A 19,622-nucleotide genomic window follows, 5' to 3' on the forward strand; every position below is an offset into this window, starting at 1 on the left:
CTGTTTATAACACTTAATGCAATGCGCCGTCGATTATAGCTGGACAATTAAATATTCGTATATTGTTTGGTTCGTTTATATTAAAATTAATATTATATAAAAAATGTAACATTAGGTAATAAAGTTAAATGTTATTAAATTAGATTTAAAAATATGTTATTATTAACAACTATATATTATTATTATTTGACTATAGTCTATAATCATTTTTACGGTATTGATTCTATGTCCTATTAATTTATATTGTTATATATCTTTATATGACAGCATAATAAAAGTGCAAGTGTATAGTTACAAAACATAAAATAAACAATTGAGATGACTATTGAAGGTGGTCGAAACATTCGACATGTTAATATATACTTAACATTAAATCTGCAGTAGTACCCTGAAAATTATTATAGACTATAGTCGAAATATATATTTATATATTTTAAAGAAAAACAAAATAAGTTTCTTAAAAATGTTTTTAAAAATTGTGTATGAATTAAACAATTAATAAATTATATAATTAAAATTTGGTCATTGGAACGATTAATTATAAAATGTTATAAATCAATGAACCGAACGTAATTCTTTTTAATAACAATTGAGTTGATATAATAGTCTACAAAAAAAAACATATAAATTTATATAATTTTTTTATCATTGAAATAAGCAATTTTTTAGAATAAATAATATAAATTTTTGATGCACGGCATAACCTCTAACACAATTTTAATTAAACTATAAATTATTAATTTATTAATTATATATAGGTCCGAATATGGACCTAAAAAAGGTGAAGTTGAAAATAATCGTAGGGTTTGAGGTGATGTTTGTGCATTTTCTAAAGCGCGATGCAGACTATCATTTTTGTGTGTCACACAAGTTGCGTTCTCTTGCTCAAATTTCTTCTAGCGACCGAATTTGAACATGTATGACACGCAAGAGTCGTCATTCACGCAAAATTTTTGAAGCGTAAGGTTGTTTTACGCATGCTGTAAAAATTTGTGTGAAATTTAAAGTAAAATTATAAAATCGTAAAAAAAATTTTTAAGAAATTTTCCATAAATAGACAATACAAATAATAAAAGAATTTACATATATTCATTGTTTTTCAAGACATTTGATAATTTCCATGTTTTTGTTAGTTCAAGATTATTAACATTTAAAATTTTTTTATTTTAATAACAGGTTTTAACAAAGAAAAGTATATTTAGAATACAAAGTATTATATCTTAAATTTAGATTATTAATTAATTGTTATTATGACATATTTGCAATATTTTTTTTAATTACTTACAATTACCTCTTATAAATTTGTGTTAAAAGTTTAATTGTATATTAATTTTTTATAAAAACTTTTTATATAAAAATTTATATATTTTTAATTAAAATACAATTAAATATTTAACACAAATTTATAAGTGTAATTTTAATAATAATAAATAATAATAATAATAAAAATTATAAATACATTAATAATAAAATAATAAAAAAACGTATTAAATTTATATTAGAATTCTACATGTATCTGCTTACGATAAATTTGTAAGGTAAAAATGCTCTTGTATGACGTATGAATGTTTTACGGTGACAAACTAACATGCACAACATGTTGGCGAGAGCTGCTCACCAAACAATGGTGCAGATTATCATTTATGTGTGTCATACAACGTTTTTCTCTCTTGTATGACACACGTAAATGATACTCTGCACCGCTCGTAAAGTTAACTCACTTCAACAGTTATTAGTTCGGTTCGATCCGTTGATGTGTTGAGTTGATTTTGTTCTTTTAAATTCGTGTGGAATATTTTAAAATTCAAGAAAATATTATTGTGTAAAAAATGTCGGAATTCGGTGATGTTATTCTAAATTCTGGTGATGTGAACCAAGTCATTGGTATTAAAATATATTTAATTTATATAATAAATTATAATGAATATATATAATATTTATATATATATATTTTTGTTATTACATTAAAGATGCTCGCAAAAGCACACTACTTAGTTAAAAAGCAGTAGTTATTTCTGTAAAAGTTTTTTAAAGTATAAATTTAATTTGCATAGAATTATATGTTTATTAATGTACATATCTTAAAATTATATAAAATAAAATAATTACAGTGATATTTCATATTTGCTATATTATATAAAAAATTACTAAACATTTAATTGAATTCATACATAATCAGAGAAATCCCCTTTTTCGAATAGCTGATCTGATTGGACGTTTTGTAATGGATTTGTATCATTCTTGCTTGATTTCAAAGGAAAGTGGCTGGGTAATTGAAAAACGCATTGCACGTTCTAGATTTCAGAGTTTTATTAAGAATAAAGAAAATGCTGCGATAAGCGAAACATACAAATTGCAATATACAAACGTAAGTAAATATATCTTTATACATACAATATGGTTCTATAACTTAAATAAAATTTCTTTTTTAAAATTAATTATTATTTCAATCTATAGTTCAATAAAATTTAATTTAACTGGGCCTAATGTCGGTTATTTAAAAATTGAATTCTTAAAATTTGCTTATTAAAAATACACTGTCTTAATATAAATATGGAATCAATAACCATTACTGCTTCGTTGTCCATTGTGACAAATTTATTACAAAACAATCTCTGCTTATTCTTTATTTAAAAAGGTTTTAAAGTAAATTAATGAGTAATTTTAATTTTATTATAAATTATATCAGTACATATAAGAAATATTATAAAATGTGGATTACATTCCATTGTAACTTGGTACTTATAAATATAAGTAACTTAAGCACAATTTTCTATAAAATTATTATTTGAGGAATCATTATCATTCCTATCAAAATTCTATAAAATTTTTTACTTTAAAATTATCCTTTTGTTTTATTTATTATTACTTCCATACTTCGTTAGGAGCTTAAGAAGTCTACAAAACTTTTTTACTGGTTTCTATTTTGTGTTTTTGCTCTTAACTCGTTAAACGAATTGCCCGTCTCCTGCTAAACTGTCCTTCTCCATGTCATTGCTGGTCTTCCTCTGCGTCTAGTCTCCTAAGGGTTCCAAGTAAGTGCAGCATGTGTGATATTTTCATAAGGCTTACGCAGTGTGTGTCCAATCCAATACTTCAATTTCAATACTTCAAAACAGTGAACTAGACAGATCTGTATAGCTGAGATGTACAACATGTAGATCAAGTACAAAAGTACTAGATTTTTTGAATAATACCTGATTTATTTTTGTGTAGTCACGAATTGTAATGAAAGTCGAAATTGTAACTGTTATATCTGTTTGGATTGAGCTGAAAAATTCAATATACAGTCGGACTTTCATAACTCGAAGTACTATTTTGCAGAGAAATGGTTCGACTTATGGAGACTTTGTGTTAGAGAATTTTTTTATTTTTTTTGTAGATGTAAAAAAAACTAGAATTACATTTTAAAATATTTATTTATTTATTTGAAATCAAATACAGCGCAGATGTTATAGTGAAATAAAATATTCAGAAATCAGTGTTTGGGATTTTTATTTCTTTTTTTATTTTCAATAAAAAGAGATTCGAATTTTTTGAAAGCCTTATAGAGATCACCAGTTGTAGTATCATTCGTTTGCAAATAAAAATTCAAAATTTTGAATGTCTTCTACTTCTTTACTGAAATGCTGATAAACAATTTCATTCACCGAATCCTCATCAACATTTTCCGTTGCGCTTAGAACCAGATCCACTAATTCAGAGCAATAATGCTCAATAATACCGTTATCTGTAGGAAAGTTTGATGTGCAAATTTTATTGTCAAGCCCAATATAAACATTAAAAATAGCATTGGAAGTTATATTATTTACTTTAAAAGGCGCTTAATAATTTTTTTCCATCAATTCACAGTCTTCATCAATGTTATTCAAAAAAACTAAAGGAATATGTCGTCCTATTCGTCCCATGTAGAAAATTGGCTAAATCCAGCTTTTTTAAAGCAGTGCGCTATCGTTTGACTACTTACATCAATATATCAAGTTTTTGTTACATGATTTATGTAATCTATAAGTGTAATATACTGCTTTTTGTTTGCTTCTAGGTATACGCTTTAGTGCTTCTTTTACGATTCTGTTGCGTTAGTTAAAATTTACTTTAAGTTTTAAATTACTTCCCGATCAAGCGATTGCAATTTAGAGATCATATTTGGCGAAAGAAATACCAATTCTATGCATAAACACAAATGTCAGCGACTAGCATTTGCACAAAGAAGCAACATAATAAAGAAAAAGTTAAACATTTGGTTTGGAAAAAGGGACTTCCCCTAATATCAAATTGGATTCATATTTAAAACAAAAATTCAACTTATAGAATGCACTTGCCCATATTTTTATTGGCACGTTACAATATTTTTATTCGAGTTATAGAGAAATTCGAGTTATAGTTTTTTTTTAATCTATTAAATTACAAATTATTTTGCTCATTAATTTACAAGTTATTTAACTATGTATGTTATTATCTTCAACAAGAAATTACATGTTATCTGTTATTGAAATTCTCATCGTTGAAGTTAGTTGCAATATATAATTGTTTATATAATCGTTCTGGATTTTTTGATTATAGTACTTAATTGTGAAAAGCTTATGAAATTTGAAATTAAAATTAATAAATCTTTAAACACAAACAAATATTTTATGTTTACGTTGCATTCAAGTACAATATATGTACACACACATACGTATGTCGCTGATTTCTCATCAGCAACTTAAAATATATACACCGAAGTTACAAAGAAGGGTCCAATTTCTTGAATTGTTTACTGATTTAATAAACTGTTTAAGCGCATGCATTGACGTAGACTCCGCTATTTTATGGATAATAAGAATGCATGTTAACGTATAAACAATCCATTTCTTCTATATATCAGAGTAACAGGATTAACGTCTAACGAAATCAAACATATTATAAATAAACAAAAAATCATTAGTTAAAAAAATAATACAATAATAAATAAACAATAATATAAATAAACAATGTATATAAATATTATTACATATTATTCATTCTGTTATCTGTGATATATGTATATTGTAGAATAACAAATTTGCCACTTTTATGGTTACACATTGATTGGAACAGCTTAAAACGTAAAAAAAAGATGATGCTATTCTCCCTGATGAACTTGATGGAAAATCTCATCAGCACATTCTCATAAACACGTGTGATCCAACAAATCAAACTGGATTAGATAATCAAGCTAGATTAGATAATCTAGATAATCAAGAACTTAGATCAAGAACTTAAAATGTATTGATTGAATCATGCTTAATCAATAAATGCAGCAATTAAAAAAAAAACAAAAAAGGGCTATGGTTATAATGAACTTGATAAGGAAACTATAGTGCATCCAAATGGTTATGAATGTTTAAACAATAACATTTTTGGCAAAAGTTTTTAAATTTAGTGTAAGGTAGCACAATAGCGATGTAAGTTTTTTCAAGAATAATACGTCGAATACGTCGATTATTGTCAACAGAATATACTATTTGAATTGAATTACATTGAGTCATTATTCAGTATTCGTTTTTTCAAAATGCATATTGTATATCAAAACACATACAGTTAAAATTAACGAAACTAATTATAAAACAACTAAAGATAATAACATTGTTAATGTAAAATAGTTTTGCACTTATTAAATTTTAGTAAAAAAATATTACAAGGGAAAGTCCCGTTCCTAAATAAAAGCAAATGTTCGTGGAAATTCTAGTTAAAAATTGATTGATAAGCGGATTGTGTTAGAAATTGCAATCATTAGTTCACATCCGTACCTCGAATAAGTGAGTAATCAAAATGCATATGTATGTAAATATACTTTTCTATATTAATATTAATTACTATTGTTTGCAATAAATATACACACACGTACACATGCTTACTTATTTAAATAAATTTACTTATTATAATAATCACGTTTTTAATATTCATTGCTGAAGAGTTTTTTAACTAACATACAAAATTTGTTTCAATATTATTATAATTTTCATTGCACTAGTATTCTTTATTGGTTGCAGGTTAATATTGTTGGAAACAGTCTTTAAGCAGAGGTTAAAAGAATGTTGATACTTAGTCTTATGTTCATTTATTCTAAGTCCTGATGCACACTGGCTTTCTATCGCTTTCTTTGTCGCCCTCTTCTTCTGCCCGATCCTACTTTGTTCTCATAAATCTTATGCGGTAGAGTATTTTAAGCGGCAATATACGCGCATTAAACAGTTACCAATGTATCTAAGGTGGCTTATACATAAAAATTATTATGTTAAGAACATGTTTTTAACATACATATATGCTGTATATATAAATTATACTTACAACATATACCATAAACTGTTCTCTTCGATTCGAAAAAAGTACAAAGAGTAAAAGTGAATTTTAAAAATTTTTTCACTGCAAAATCTTGATGTAACGTTTAAAACCAATTGTATTCGCTAAATTATAGAGAAGTTCATCTACCATATAAAACTAGCACTTGTTGAAATTCAAGAAGTTCATCAATAAGCTATAACCATACTGATAGCATTCCTTCTGTGACACATTCTTCGTTGGGTGTGATACAGTGTTCACAACCTCTAAATTAAGCAGTGATTATATGACGCTCCAATACTGAAAGTAAAAAGTTTATAATTAATGTATATAATAGATATTGTAAACGGGTATTTGAAAAATCTATATCCTATTCAACTGAATATGATGCTCTGGGTAGGCGTATATGTAAGTATTTTAATTCTTTCTCTTATTAGGGTGTTCAAACATAAACCATAAAAATTTGATGGATTTTATAAAGAAAATAGAATAGACATGGTTCTTTGTGGAATAATTTATTATTTTAATAGAGAAATAAAGAATTTACGAAAGCTTCAACTTAGCTCATGTTGTATTAGAGCAAAAATTGTATTAGTCCAAAGCTATACTTTATTCTCTTATTTCAAAGTTTGTTCTAAATTTTTTTGTTTTGACAGAATTTTATTAGATACTTACAATATGACTGAAGGAAGTATAAAGTGAATGCTGGACCTTAATTTTTTTATATTGTTTGTATTGCTGAAGAAGAAATTCATAGTAAATACTATTTTGTAATCCTAAATAATATTAATAAACGTTTTTAATATAAATAATTATTATAACTATTTTTAGTTAATGTAAGATATTACTAATCTTAGCACTAATTTTTGCTTAGCTACCTTGCTGTCAATCAATACATGACAATAAAAGTTACATACATTATTTACTAAAGTAATTAAATCATTATGATTACATTGACTATATACTGCCTTACCTTGTTAAACTGAATTCACAAAAATTACGAATTTAACACCGTTACTACGCTAATGCAATCAGTTACTGCTCAGTATAAGAGTCAAAATGACAACTAACATCACTAAAAAACGAAAGAATAATATTAAAAAAAATTTTTGCTCGAATTATCTATATACATTTTCAATTTTAAAAACATTTAATATAATTATAATATAAATAGACACAGCATTGTACATTTTAATTACAATTAAAAATTTGATAATAACATATAAAGAAATAATATATCAACAATCATTTTTATTCATAGCTGGATTTTTTACTTCGTAAAGAAAAATTTCTTAGATACACTCCACCTCGGAGTTTACACTATAAAATAAGTCGAAATGATCTATTTGATTTTCGACGTAAAATAATTGAAAAGATGGACGAAAACCGTATTTCTGGCGACAACTCTGGTCTAAATGGAAATATTTTTGATATGTCGTTAGATTCTAAAGAGATTAGTGGAACTAAAAGTGATCAGGGTTTGGATCCTGCCTTATCGGGTATGTAAAATTTTTACCTTTTGAATTACACTAATATTTGAATTTGAACAGCTATTCAAGAAGTTGATCCAAACAGCAAACATCATGTTTTAAATTATGAAGGAAAAAAAAAACAAACATCCATTCAAAATTATCATATGACAAATATGGGTTGTTATATATGTCAAGAAAATTTCTCCAGTCATGGTGAATTCGAGAAACATGTTCAAAAACATGGCGATGAAACTGATTTTGAAATTCTTGAAACATATGAAAAGTTGTAAGTTTAAAAGAAATTAAATTAAATTACATATATTTGATGAAATATTTTTAATATGTATTTTTATATATGTAGCGATAATTCAAATATAACGCTGTCGTACCAGCTGTGCAAAAATTCACAATTTTTTTTATTTACATTGAAGACAAGCTTAAAAAGAATTACTATTGAAAAAATAATAATAGTACAGTCGAAATGTTTTAGTTACATTAAAAATGCTTCAGTACCATATGAAATGCCAGAGAACGGTTGTGACACATTCTACGTTGACTCCAACATATTTCGTATATATGTCGAACAGCCCATTATGATTTGTTATCGTTATGAAGGCGATATATATATCGAACAACATCATTTTTTGGTAATTTATTATTATTTATTTATTATTATTTTTTGGTGATTTATTATAATTAAATTGAGGACATGTTTAAAATATATCTTGAAATATTTTAGCGGTACGAGGAGTTTCCAACTCCTTCTATAATGCTTAATCCATATCGTTTAACTGATAAAGTGTAAGTTTTGAAATTTATTTTGACTATCAGATTAATTATAATATTTGTTTCATTTTTAATATAGTACATTCAAGGAGATAGTATTGTTAGGCAGCTACATTCCAATAGTTGAGGTGCGTACAGCCATGAGAAGTGTGAATTATTTGGATTCTTTGCGTCAAAACTGTCCACAGTTCGATGAGTACATAAATAATAATAAAACACTAAATGAAAACAATATATGTCAAGTTCTACGTACTCTACTTTACATGGATGATGTGGACACGCTATTCGAATATTTACGGTATGCACAAAGTAAAGTGCCATTAAAGAAACGACAGATGGATTTTACACTAAAGGTAATTGATATATTTTGTTACATATATATCTATCTATCTGTGGGACAAATGTATAAATTATTTAATGTATTTATTATTTAAAAGATATTATATATGTTAAAAAGCGTATTATGTTATATAAGCCCATTGATGATCTTAAAAACAATTTACAAAATATTTTTAACTATATTTACGTAATGTCGAAATCTATCGAAGTAAATCGATCTTAATATTTATTGAAATTTATAAATACTGTTGTTTTCTAGATCATGTTGCTGTCTTTATTGATCGAAGGTTTTATTTAATTTATTGGGTTGGTTTTTCTTTCGAAGTTTAGCTTGCAATATTTTTGAAATTTCTTATAGATCGATTAAAATTGAATAATATATGATTGTACCGTGAAGACACATGCTTTTATAAGATTATTATTTAGTTTTCCTCATCAGTGTCTAAAATTGTATTCCACGGAAGAACTAAAATAGTAAAAATAATTTTAAAATCACGTTTTAGAACTGAACTGGAACTAAAACCAATACACAAAAATGATATTTTTGTCGCAGCGAAAACGGGAATTGAACCGAAAAAGTATCGATTTATATCAGTTCAGCACTATAGAAAGTAATAAATTAAGTGTAACTTTAGTGCCCATTAAATTTGATTTAATTTAAAGTCTAAATCTGAAGACACTTCAAATATTTGAATTTATTTTGGATGCATAGGTATATATATAAATTTATACAATAGAAATAAATTTATTGAAGTTAAATATGACGAAGTAACCATTTTTAATTAGAAAATGAGTAAATAAGCATACAGTCAGACCTCTCTATAACGAAGTCGTTATAGAAAGGTTAAACATATTTTTTTTTGTTTGGCTTTTTGCTTGCATTTTACATATTTATTTTAATAATATATTTAATTCATGTTTATTCAAATAAACATATATATATATATCATTAAAAACGTTAATCATATATTCGTTTGTATATAGAAAAATTATTTTTTATTAGTTACTATTTTATATATTATTATTTATATATTAAATTCTTATAATTTATATTTTATTTAACTCGAGAAAAGTCTGATATACTTGCTTATTTGGACATTTTAATTTTTTCCTTGTCAAGGAACTCTTCAAACAAGTTAATTGACTCAAAAATTACTATACCTCTCTAAAAATTCCCTTCCTCTCGTATTAAAAGCGAGAGCAAACACACATGTTTGGTGATCACTCATTCAAAAAATTTTACTTTCACAACATTATGTGCCTTTTCCTATTATAGAGAGGCACTATATAGAGGTTTATATTTATGAAAATATTTGAAAAATCGCTGCGTTTTCAATAAAATTTCTGATAGAGAGAAATTCTTTATAGGGAGGTTTGTTATAGAGAGGTTTAACTGTATTTTAATTAATTAATTTTTTTAATCAGCTTCAGATATTCTTTGGTTTTATTAGTTCGTACATGAATGGCCCAAAAAAAAACGTTTTCTGTAAATGTTATGAAATCGTAGACTAGATATACTTTGCCATGAAATTATAAATTATTTAATATACTTACTAATTTGCTATCTTACAGTTGCAATTACCTCAACGCATAGCCAATAGCGGACAGATATCTCCTTATGATGAAGTCGTCGTAATAAACGAAAAAGATCTTAAGAACTACACTACACAAGATAAGATAATTAACTTGCTAATGCAAACGAATTTTGAGTTAAGGGCTAACAATAAAATGAGAATTATTCATATTGGCATTATTAATGAAGTATTCAATAAGCGAATTAAAGTTTCTATGCGTTCTCCCATACCCAATGATGCATTATACATGGTTTTCATTCGACCATCTCGAATGCCAATTCGATATCAACACAGGGCTTTGGATTTGCTTACTAGTAACGGAAAATTAAATAAAAATTTTGAAGATATTCTTTTTCCAACTAAAATACAAATAACATCAACTTCTCATATAAAGTAAGTGAAAATAATATAAAATTTTGGAATTCAAAATATTTTATTAAACATATATCTTTCTTTAGAAGCATCGATTTCTTCAATAAGAACGTATCCGAAAATCTAGAACAAAAAGACGCTGTAGAAAATATAGTCAATATTACACACACAAATGCTCCATATATTATTTCCGGACCACCAGGTTTGTGAATAAGAAATATGTTTTGCTAATTAGAGAGATGACCGCGAAACTTTTCTTTCAGGCACTGGGAAAACAACACTTTTAGTTGAAGCTATTTTGCAATTGGTTCTTAAAACATCAGATACAAAAATTCTTATTACTGCAGGTTCCAATAGCGCATGTGATGAAATTGCTAGTCGACTGTTAAAAGTCATATCTACTGTTGAACAGTCTCACCTCCTAATTAGAATTTATTCTAAATCAAACGAGGATAAGCGATATGAATTGGATGACTCTTTGCTGGATTACTCCAATATGTACAAATTCCATTTCTATCCTGACATTGCTTCCTTGCACCAGTTTCGCATTATAATTTGCACATTAACAATTGCGGGCAAACTATCAACTGGAGGATTTGGCAAAAATAGTAAAGGCAATGGGGTATTCACACATGTTTTTATCGACGAAGCTGCAACTTCAACGGAACCAGAAACATTAGTAGGCATTGTCGGAATTGTAACAAAAACAACTCGTCTAATATTATCTGGTGATCATAAACAGTTGAGATCTGTTATAAAATCCCAACGTGCAGTTGACATGGGTCTTAGCATCTCGTTAATGGAACGCTTACTAAATCGTGAATGCTACAATAATGATGAAAATAAAAAATATAATAAATCGATACAAATTCAACTAAAGCGCAATTTCCGATGTCATCCTCAAATTGTAGATCTATTTAGTACAATGTATTATGACAAACAATTGTTAGCACAACCTAAAACTGGTATTATAGAATATATATGTATATTGATTTATTTATATGTTTCAAGTGTAAATATTATTTCTTTTTCAGATGTATATTTTATGTGCCAGAAATGGCATAAAAGTCCAAATAAGGAATATCCTATAATATTTCATTCTGTTTTTGGAAACTGCAGTCGAGACAATAACTCTTTAAGGTAAGACTATTAACATCTTTTTGTTGAATGCAAAGTCAAAATCTCAGCTACAAAAAAATTTAGGATTTATAAGCCATTAAAGCAAAGTAAATAACCTATCCATTCATGATAATATGTTACATGAACCTTTTTTTCATATTGTGACAACTTAAAGTTATTAACTACAATAAATGTCGATTAATTTGTGACATAATAACATACAACAGACAGAGGTCCAGTTAAGTAAATATAGTGCAAATATGTTGCATTACTCTTCAAACAGGAACCCAACACACAGATCTGGATCATAATAGCGATTTTAATTAATTAGCGATTCTCACAAATTGCCTCTGAAAAGACTTATAAAAGAACATGAAAAAGATATATAATATCTAACATGTTGTTGTTATTATTGTTGTAGCTTGGGCAGATCTTTTTAGGCAGTTAAAAAAAATAATTATAAATACGAATACATTAACACTCAGAGTACACTCTTAAAAAACCAAATCTAAATGCGTATAAATGTTTTTCTCATACACTATTTACATGCATTCACATTCGCCACAGAAATGATTCATAAGTAAGTTCGCTAACGAATGCCGGTGCTAATAAATCAGCTTCACAAGAATACGTGACTCATGAATCAAAGCATATACTCAGGTGAGTATAAATGTACTCACCGAAAATGAATGACTCGATCACTTGTAGCATTCGTAAAAATTGTGTTGTTTGCTACGCAAAATATTTTTGTGTTTAGTTTAATGCTTTTGGTGTGTGTGGTTGTTGTTTGCATTGTAAATGTATGTATTTTGTTTGTGTTCTCAAATATTTTATGTGCATAAAATTAGGGATTGTTTAAGTAGTAAATTATATGGACAGTAAATTTTGATATGATTGTGACGAGTTGTGATGAATTGAATGTCGGATTTTATGAGTATCATATAAGCAGAGTATAAATCAATATAAGTGCTGTCAGCTGTTTGTATGAATCAGATGGAGTCGAATATACGAAAAAGGGAGTCAGAATGTATATAAATGAAACACAGTCAATGATTCGAACTCACTATATGAGATTGCATCTTGCAACTCCATGGCTGACTTCTCTCGGGTGACCAATACATATAAGGATAAAACCTGAGCACTGTGGTGGTGGGAAAGAGTGGAATTAAGGACAAATACCGCAATTTCAGACAGTTTCCTCTCTTAAGCGTTACAGTTGATTTGCATTATTTCAGAAAGGAAGTAATATTTATTACGAACACTACAGTGCGAATTCCAATCAAGATACGAACTCAATACAAAACAAGTCGTAGTCGATGACTACATTGTCTTCATTGTCTTCTTATTTGCCTTCTCATAGTCCATTTTTTTGTCACTGCAAATTGGATAGGTAGTCTTTTTCTCATATCAGTAAAATTTGCACATAAGAGACATTTGCTCTAATTCAATCGAGAAATGATATATAAATTAATTTATATATATTCACAAATTTTAAAATTAAATTTAAACAATATGGTATAATATTGATATAATAATAAAAATAAATTTACTTATAGTTTTTTAAACACAACTGAAAGTGAAGTTGTCATTGATTACGTTAAGGATTTGATTTATTTCGGCATCAATGGAAAATCTATCAACGAGGAAGATATCGGTATTATATCACCGTATAAGAAGCAATACTTGTACATAAAGGAAGAATTAAAAAAATTATGTTTTCAAAACATTGAAATGGGCTCCGTGGAATATTTTCAAGGAAGAGAAAAGGAAATAATTATAGTCTCATTTGTACGATCATTTACAAATGATTTAGGTTTTCTGGATAATCCGAATGTAAGTAAATTTTATGAAATTAGAACTATTATAAAATTTTAAAGTACTAAATTTTTAGAAGACTATATATATATTTTATTTATATTCTTAAGCAATTTTATTTTATTAAATGGGTTATTTATTTGAGTTTGAGTTTGAATTTAAAATGTTTAATAGATTTTTAAACAAGTTTTAATAAAATGTTTTATTTGAAATACACAGCGTATTAACGTCACAATATCTCGTGCAAAATCCTTACTTATTTTAATTGGTAATCCTAAAACTTTGGAAAAAAGTACAGATTTAAAATTTATCCAGGAAAGATGCATTGAACACGGGACACGTGTTGGTGCTGCAGTTTACGATGATACAATTGTTGTGAAGCCTCACAATAAAGTTAAAAATAATGTGAAACGTAAGTTTTAATTTTGTATATAATACTTTAAAAAAATTTATAACATTCAACAATTTTTAGATCCTTCAAATAACAAAAACCAAATAAGGAACTCAAATCCTAAAAATTCAATTGAAGCACTAGATACGCTGTTAAGCACTCTGCCAAAAGTGCCAACTGCCTTAAAATCTAAAAATACTAAATCTGTTACAGATACTAAACAGATTGAAAATCATTTAAAAAATTTAGGAATATCAGCCCAAAACACCTTACTTAAAGCAGCATCTTCCTCCAAATCCGGTACGGACATGAAAACACAAGTTAAGTCTAATACTGCAAAGATAAATCCGTTTTTGTCGCATTCGAATGACAAATTGTTATGTGATCGAAATATTGAAATTTCCAATTCAATGTGTGAAGCAAAAGCTTTCACTTCAGAGTCTTATTTACAAAATAGTAATAGCCAGCGATCATTGATACTTGATATTGGAACTTCTTCCTCTAAAACATTAAAACCAGAAAAATCTTTGTCGGTACGAACTACTTTAAATGGAAATATTATTTCACATGATTCGAAAATTTCAAACGCAACAATGACTAAGTCTGCGATACCAATTCAGAACAATAAATTAACAACAGTTCATACCTCAGACCGTGAAACCAGTAGAAGTCGTAGTACCCATAGCCCTTCTACTTCCTACACAACTACGACTGCAACAACTCCAACCTCAAGAAATTCTTGTGCAACCTCTACAAATGGTGCTGCATTTGTACAGGATAGTTCTTTCTTAATACAGAATAAACATGTTACTACTATTCCATTCTCGTATAGTTTATCTGCTGCTTCTAATAATTTAAAAACTACTCCGACAAAGTACACAACTTCGACAACTGTTGTTCAACCTTCATACTCGTATGACGTAAATGTCACGAATCGGAATATACAAAGTATTCAAAAAGAAACCAAAAAAAAAAGTAATTGTGTTATATCATAATTATTTTTTAATTTTATTATTTCTTAATTTTTCTGTTATTTTTTTCATTTTATTTTATTATTTTATTTCATTATTTTATTTTATTTTTTTCATTTTCATTTATTACATTATTTCATTTTAATTTACTTATTTTTTAATATAATATTTGAAATATTAAAATTAAATATTATTTTTATTGTTATTAGTTTTAAATATTATCTTTTTTAATGTTATCCTATTTTGATATATTTATTTTTATATTTTATGTTTTATTAATATTATTAATATTATATTTTTTTTAATGCTTTAAAATTTTTAATATATTCTTATTTTGATATTTTCTTAATTTTTTATTTTATCTTTTATTCTTATTTTGCTTTTATTTTATTTATTTTTTAATATTAATATTTTTTTAATTTATTATTTCTTAACATTATTATTTTTAGTTTTAAGTTTTAATAGAAATGATAAAATTTTATCATTTACTATCAAGGGATTTTTTTATAATTCATAAACGTATACATACAAATATGAGTTATAAAAAAATTAAATTTTTACTATATCATACCGTTTTATATGAATACCGGAATATATCAAAAATTTTAAAATCTGTTTATAATGAAGTAGCATATTTCAAGTTATAAATATGCAGATTGTTATTTTACCAAATTCTGAAATTTTCATGAAAGCTAAAACGGTATTTGTACATGGTATTCCACCGCCAGAGGTCATATAAACTATTTTATTATAAAGATCAGATCAGGCACTCTATTGTATCTTACACTAATCACAATCACCGAAGAATTTCTTTCACTTTAATTGAATCAAGAAGTCTCAATCCTTTCCAATTCGATGTTTGACCACTCTGGTGCGTGGTACAATTTTTTGTGGAAAATTCTTTTTGTATATTGCATAAGGGAAGGAAGGATATTCTCCAAGTATATATTTGAATGTTCCTCTGTGTCTTCTTTGCATATAAACCATATACGTGAAGTTTTGTTTTGAGATGTGTGGTTACCATGTGTGATTGTATGTGTTGGTTTTGTTTATATACCGATATATCTTCAATCGAGTACTCTGTTATTTTGTTAAGAGTTCCATGGAGTCTATTTTTGAGACTTTAGTTATCCATTATTTTGTTGTAACAAAATTTTGTCAGATTGTATTGTGACAAACTTGTATTTGCATAATGGTGGAAAAGGCAGTCACCCAACCATACTATTAATGGTATTAATCATTTGTTTGAGCAACGTTTGTTCAATGTTGTTCAGCACGCTTTCATTTTTCATAAATATACCTTTCGCGTTAATTTCTTGGAAGCCCCAGGTGATCACTGTGTTATCCCCTTCCAATATGTTATCTATTAGGATCTGTTAGGATTTTGTTTAAAATTTTTGCTGAATGCATAATGTATGCAACGTCCACATACAGTGAGATAGTTGTTGATCTTGTGTTAATTTGGGATAAATGAAAGATTTGTACAACACCTGATTATATTTCTGAAGTTGTGCATAGGTGGTTCACTGCTTAAAACTGAGTTTGTTTATTCTCTACAAAACTTTCATCTACTTTATTAATTCGAGTTGAAAGAGTGAGTTAGTTTTATATTAGAAATTAGTTCAACTTGCAATCTAAAATTTATGGAAACTCTTATCAATATTCCATATTACCAGATTTGTTGATTTTCTCTTACTGAAAAAGAAACTTCTTTTGCTAGTTGAAGTCTGCCGAGTTCTTTATTTTAAATTCCTATTGTTGTTCTATAATAACATTTTTTTCACTTAATTGTTTTCTTAAACCTTGTTAGAATCGGTTTACTGGTTCCGAATTTGTGACAATAAGAGATTTATTCTGATTTTAGGCAAACGATGAATCTTGATTAACATTACAAACCAAATTTAGTAATTGGTATTTAATGGTGTGCATCTGTCTTGTTGCCCGTCAGTCCGCCTGCCTGTTAGATCAGAAAAATCTATGTCTTACGTCTTACAAAAGTTGAAACTTATACAAAATGCTTGCCCAAATTAATATAAAATATATTTATTGTTTATTATTATTCAGACTAGTAAATTGGTAAGCTTAAGTATTTCCTTTATATGCTAGCTTAGATTTTTAGTTAAATATGTTCATTTGTATTGATGTAAGCAGTAAATTCTTATGTTTATATTATATCTTATATTATATTATATTTTAGCTCCAGAAGTTAAAAGTATCCTATACTCTTATACTTTGGTTGTAATACAATATAATATCAACTAGGAGATATCTATTACTGTGTCATATGAACTGATAAAAAGAGAAAATCATGTTTATTTTTATTATTCTATTACGAAAGGACATAATTAAAACCTAGCGATTAAAGCATATAAAAATAAACCATTATTTATAAATATTATTTAAAATTTAATTTTTAATTCTAAAAACATTAGTCAATCAACAATTTTTGTGTTATTAATTAATTTTTTTTCATATCATTTAATTTTATACTAAACATATTAAAGCCTGTTATTATTAATCATTTTTTAAGTCTTAAAAATAAAGTTTTGGAGTGAAATTTATTAAATTGAGTATAATAATTGATTAATTTTCTTTAATAATTTTTAAAACTAGAGCAAATGGTAATTCTGGCAAAGATCGGTAAAAAGTCTTTCGTAAGATCGACCGGAAGACCGTTTGTAAGAATTAAGCTATTCTGGCATAAAAGTCTTTCAAAAAAGTTTTTTCATTTTGTCATTTGTAATTCGTGGTAATTCGTTTTCTTTTATTTCTTTCGTGGTGAAATCAAAAACAGCTTCTAATCGCTACCACATGAAGTATAGAATTAAATTTTAGTAAAAATGTGGTGGAAAGTCGCAAGGCGTAAGTTCCCTTATTATAGTTATGCATAAGTAATTATTTTCTGGACTTAACTCATTAACAACAGCAGTGTTGAAACAAAATCAATTAGTTTTAAAATTATAGCTTATATTCAGTCAAACTTCCATAACTCGAAGTACATTTTGCTAAAAAAAAGGTTCGATTTATGAAAATCCAGCTTTTTTAAAGCAGCGCGCTATCGTTTGACTACTTACATCAATATATCAAGTTTTTGTTACATGATTTATGCAATCTATAAGTGTAATATACTGCTTTTTGTTTGCTTCTAGGTATACACTTTAGTGCTTCTTTTTTAATTCTGTTGCGATAGTTGAAATTCACTTTAAGTTTTAAATTACTCCCCGATCAAGCGATTGCAATTTAGAGATCATATTCGGCGGAAGAAATGCCAATTCTAAATTGGATTCATATTTAAAACAAAAATTCGATTTATAGAATGCACTTTCCCATATTTCTATTGGCACGTTGCAATATTTTTATTCGAGTTATAGAGAAATTCGAGTTATAGAAGTTCGAGTTATGGAAGTTTGACTGTATATACATGTATATATATGTGTATATTATATAAATATATTTAAATAAATCAATGTTAAATAAATTTTGTCTAATATTAAAATTCAAATATATAAAAAACATATATATTATATATAAATATATATTTTAAAATTTTTAAAAATACAGTATAGTATATCAATACATTTACGTTGGCGCCGTATTAAAATTAAGTTAGAAATAATTGCTCAGTTTTTACAAATTTGAATTAATTAATTTATCATTAATTTTTATTCTATTCAACTTTTACTCTTGCAAAGACCGCTGCCAGAATACGAAGACCTTTCGAGGTCTCATTTCGAGTCTTCCCTACCTTTCTACCTCTTAACAAACTATTCTCTTTCGTGTCCGATAATATAAATTCAAAGAAATTTAACATAGAACTATTGTATTGTTGTCATATATTATATTACATCATATTTTTTTAATTAAAATTGGAAAATTTTTATATATCTATAAATACGTAATAATTGATTATAATCAAAAAAAAAAAAAGAAAACTATTTTAATATTACAGATAGAAATTTTAAGCTACTTCTTTTTCTCTAAACAAATATGTATTTCCTACAAACTTTATTTATAAAAAATTATATTTTCTTATCAAAACAAGAGCGTTTTCCAATTGTTAATTCATATTTATTGTATATAATAAGATATTAACTGTTTTTTTTATTAAAAGTAAAAAACTTTTTTAATATAATTTTTAAGAGAGTAGTTTTGTTTTGAAATATATATGTGTAATATATTTGAAAATAAATATTTAAAAATCTGTTTTTCTGAAATAAAATTAATTATATCATCGTAAAAAAATGTATTTTTTTTCAAAAAACAAATATATATTCCATTCTATAGCCAGAGATCTTAATGTCATATGTTTAACATTGAGCAATCAAAAACAATCGTGAAGACCTGTAAGATTTACAGTTACGAAATAATATTTCGAAATAGAGAGGAAGTAAGATTCAACTACTTTAAAACCGGGGCAAAACAGTTTAATCGCTTAATAAATAGCAATTGAAAGTAAAAATCAAATTTTTTTAAATATTTG

General features: G+C 26.4%; 1 protein-coding gene across 1 annotated transcript; it reads left to right on the plus strand.

The window, feature by feature from the left end:
* Positions 1-1,763: 1,763 nt before the first annotated feature.
* On the plus strand, positions 1,764-15,881 carry LOC119685538. The gene is made up of 15 exons (XM_038099843.1): positions 1,764-1,884; positions 2,202-2,368; positions 7,565-7,802; positions 7,854-8,061; positions 8,137-8,422; positions 8,515-8,576; positions 8,641-8,914; positions 10,473-10,867; positions 10,933-11,048; positions 11,110-11,811; positions 11,881-11,986; positions 13,522-13,798; positions 14,000-14,192; positions 14,253-15,146; positions 15,835-15,881. The coding sequence occupies exons 1-15, from the start codon at positions 1,830-1,832 to the stop codon at positions 15,879-15,881; spliced, it is 4,020 nt and encodes a 1,339-aa protein (XP_037955771.1). The 5' UTR covers positions 1,764-1,829.
* The last annotated feature ends 3,741 nt before the right edge of the window (positions 15,882-19,622 follow it).

Source organism: Teleopsis dalmanni, chromosome 2, assembly GCF_002237135.1.
Source record: "Teleopsis dalmanni isolate 2A chromosome 2, ASM223713v2, whole genome shotgun sequence".
Lineage (NCBI taxonomy): Eukaryota > Metazoa > Arthropoda > Insecta > Diptera > Diopsidae > Teleopsis > Teleopsis dalmanni.

Excerpts from the sequence above, each read along its gene's own strand:
- LOC119685538 (XM_038099843.1), top strand. The coding sequence starts at position 1,830 with ATGTCGGAATTCGGTGATGTTATTCTAAATTCTGGTGATGTGAACCAA. Across the intron at positions 8,062-8,136 it reads CTTGAAACATATGAAAAGTT|CGATAATTCAAATATAACGC; the intron begins GTAAGTTTAAAA and ends TTATATATGTAG. Across the intron at positions 11,812-11,880 it reads GTTAGCACAACCTAAAACTG|ATGTATATTTTATGTGCCAG; the intron begins GTATTATAGAAT and ends TTTCTTTTTCAG.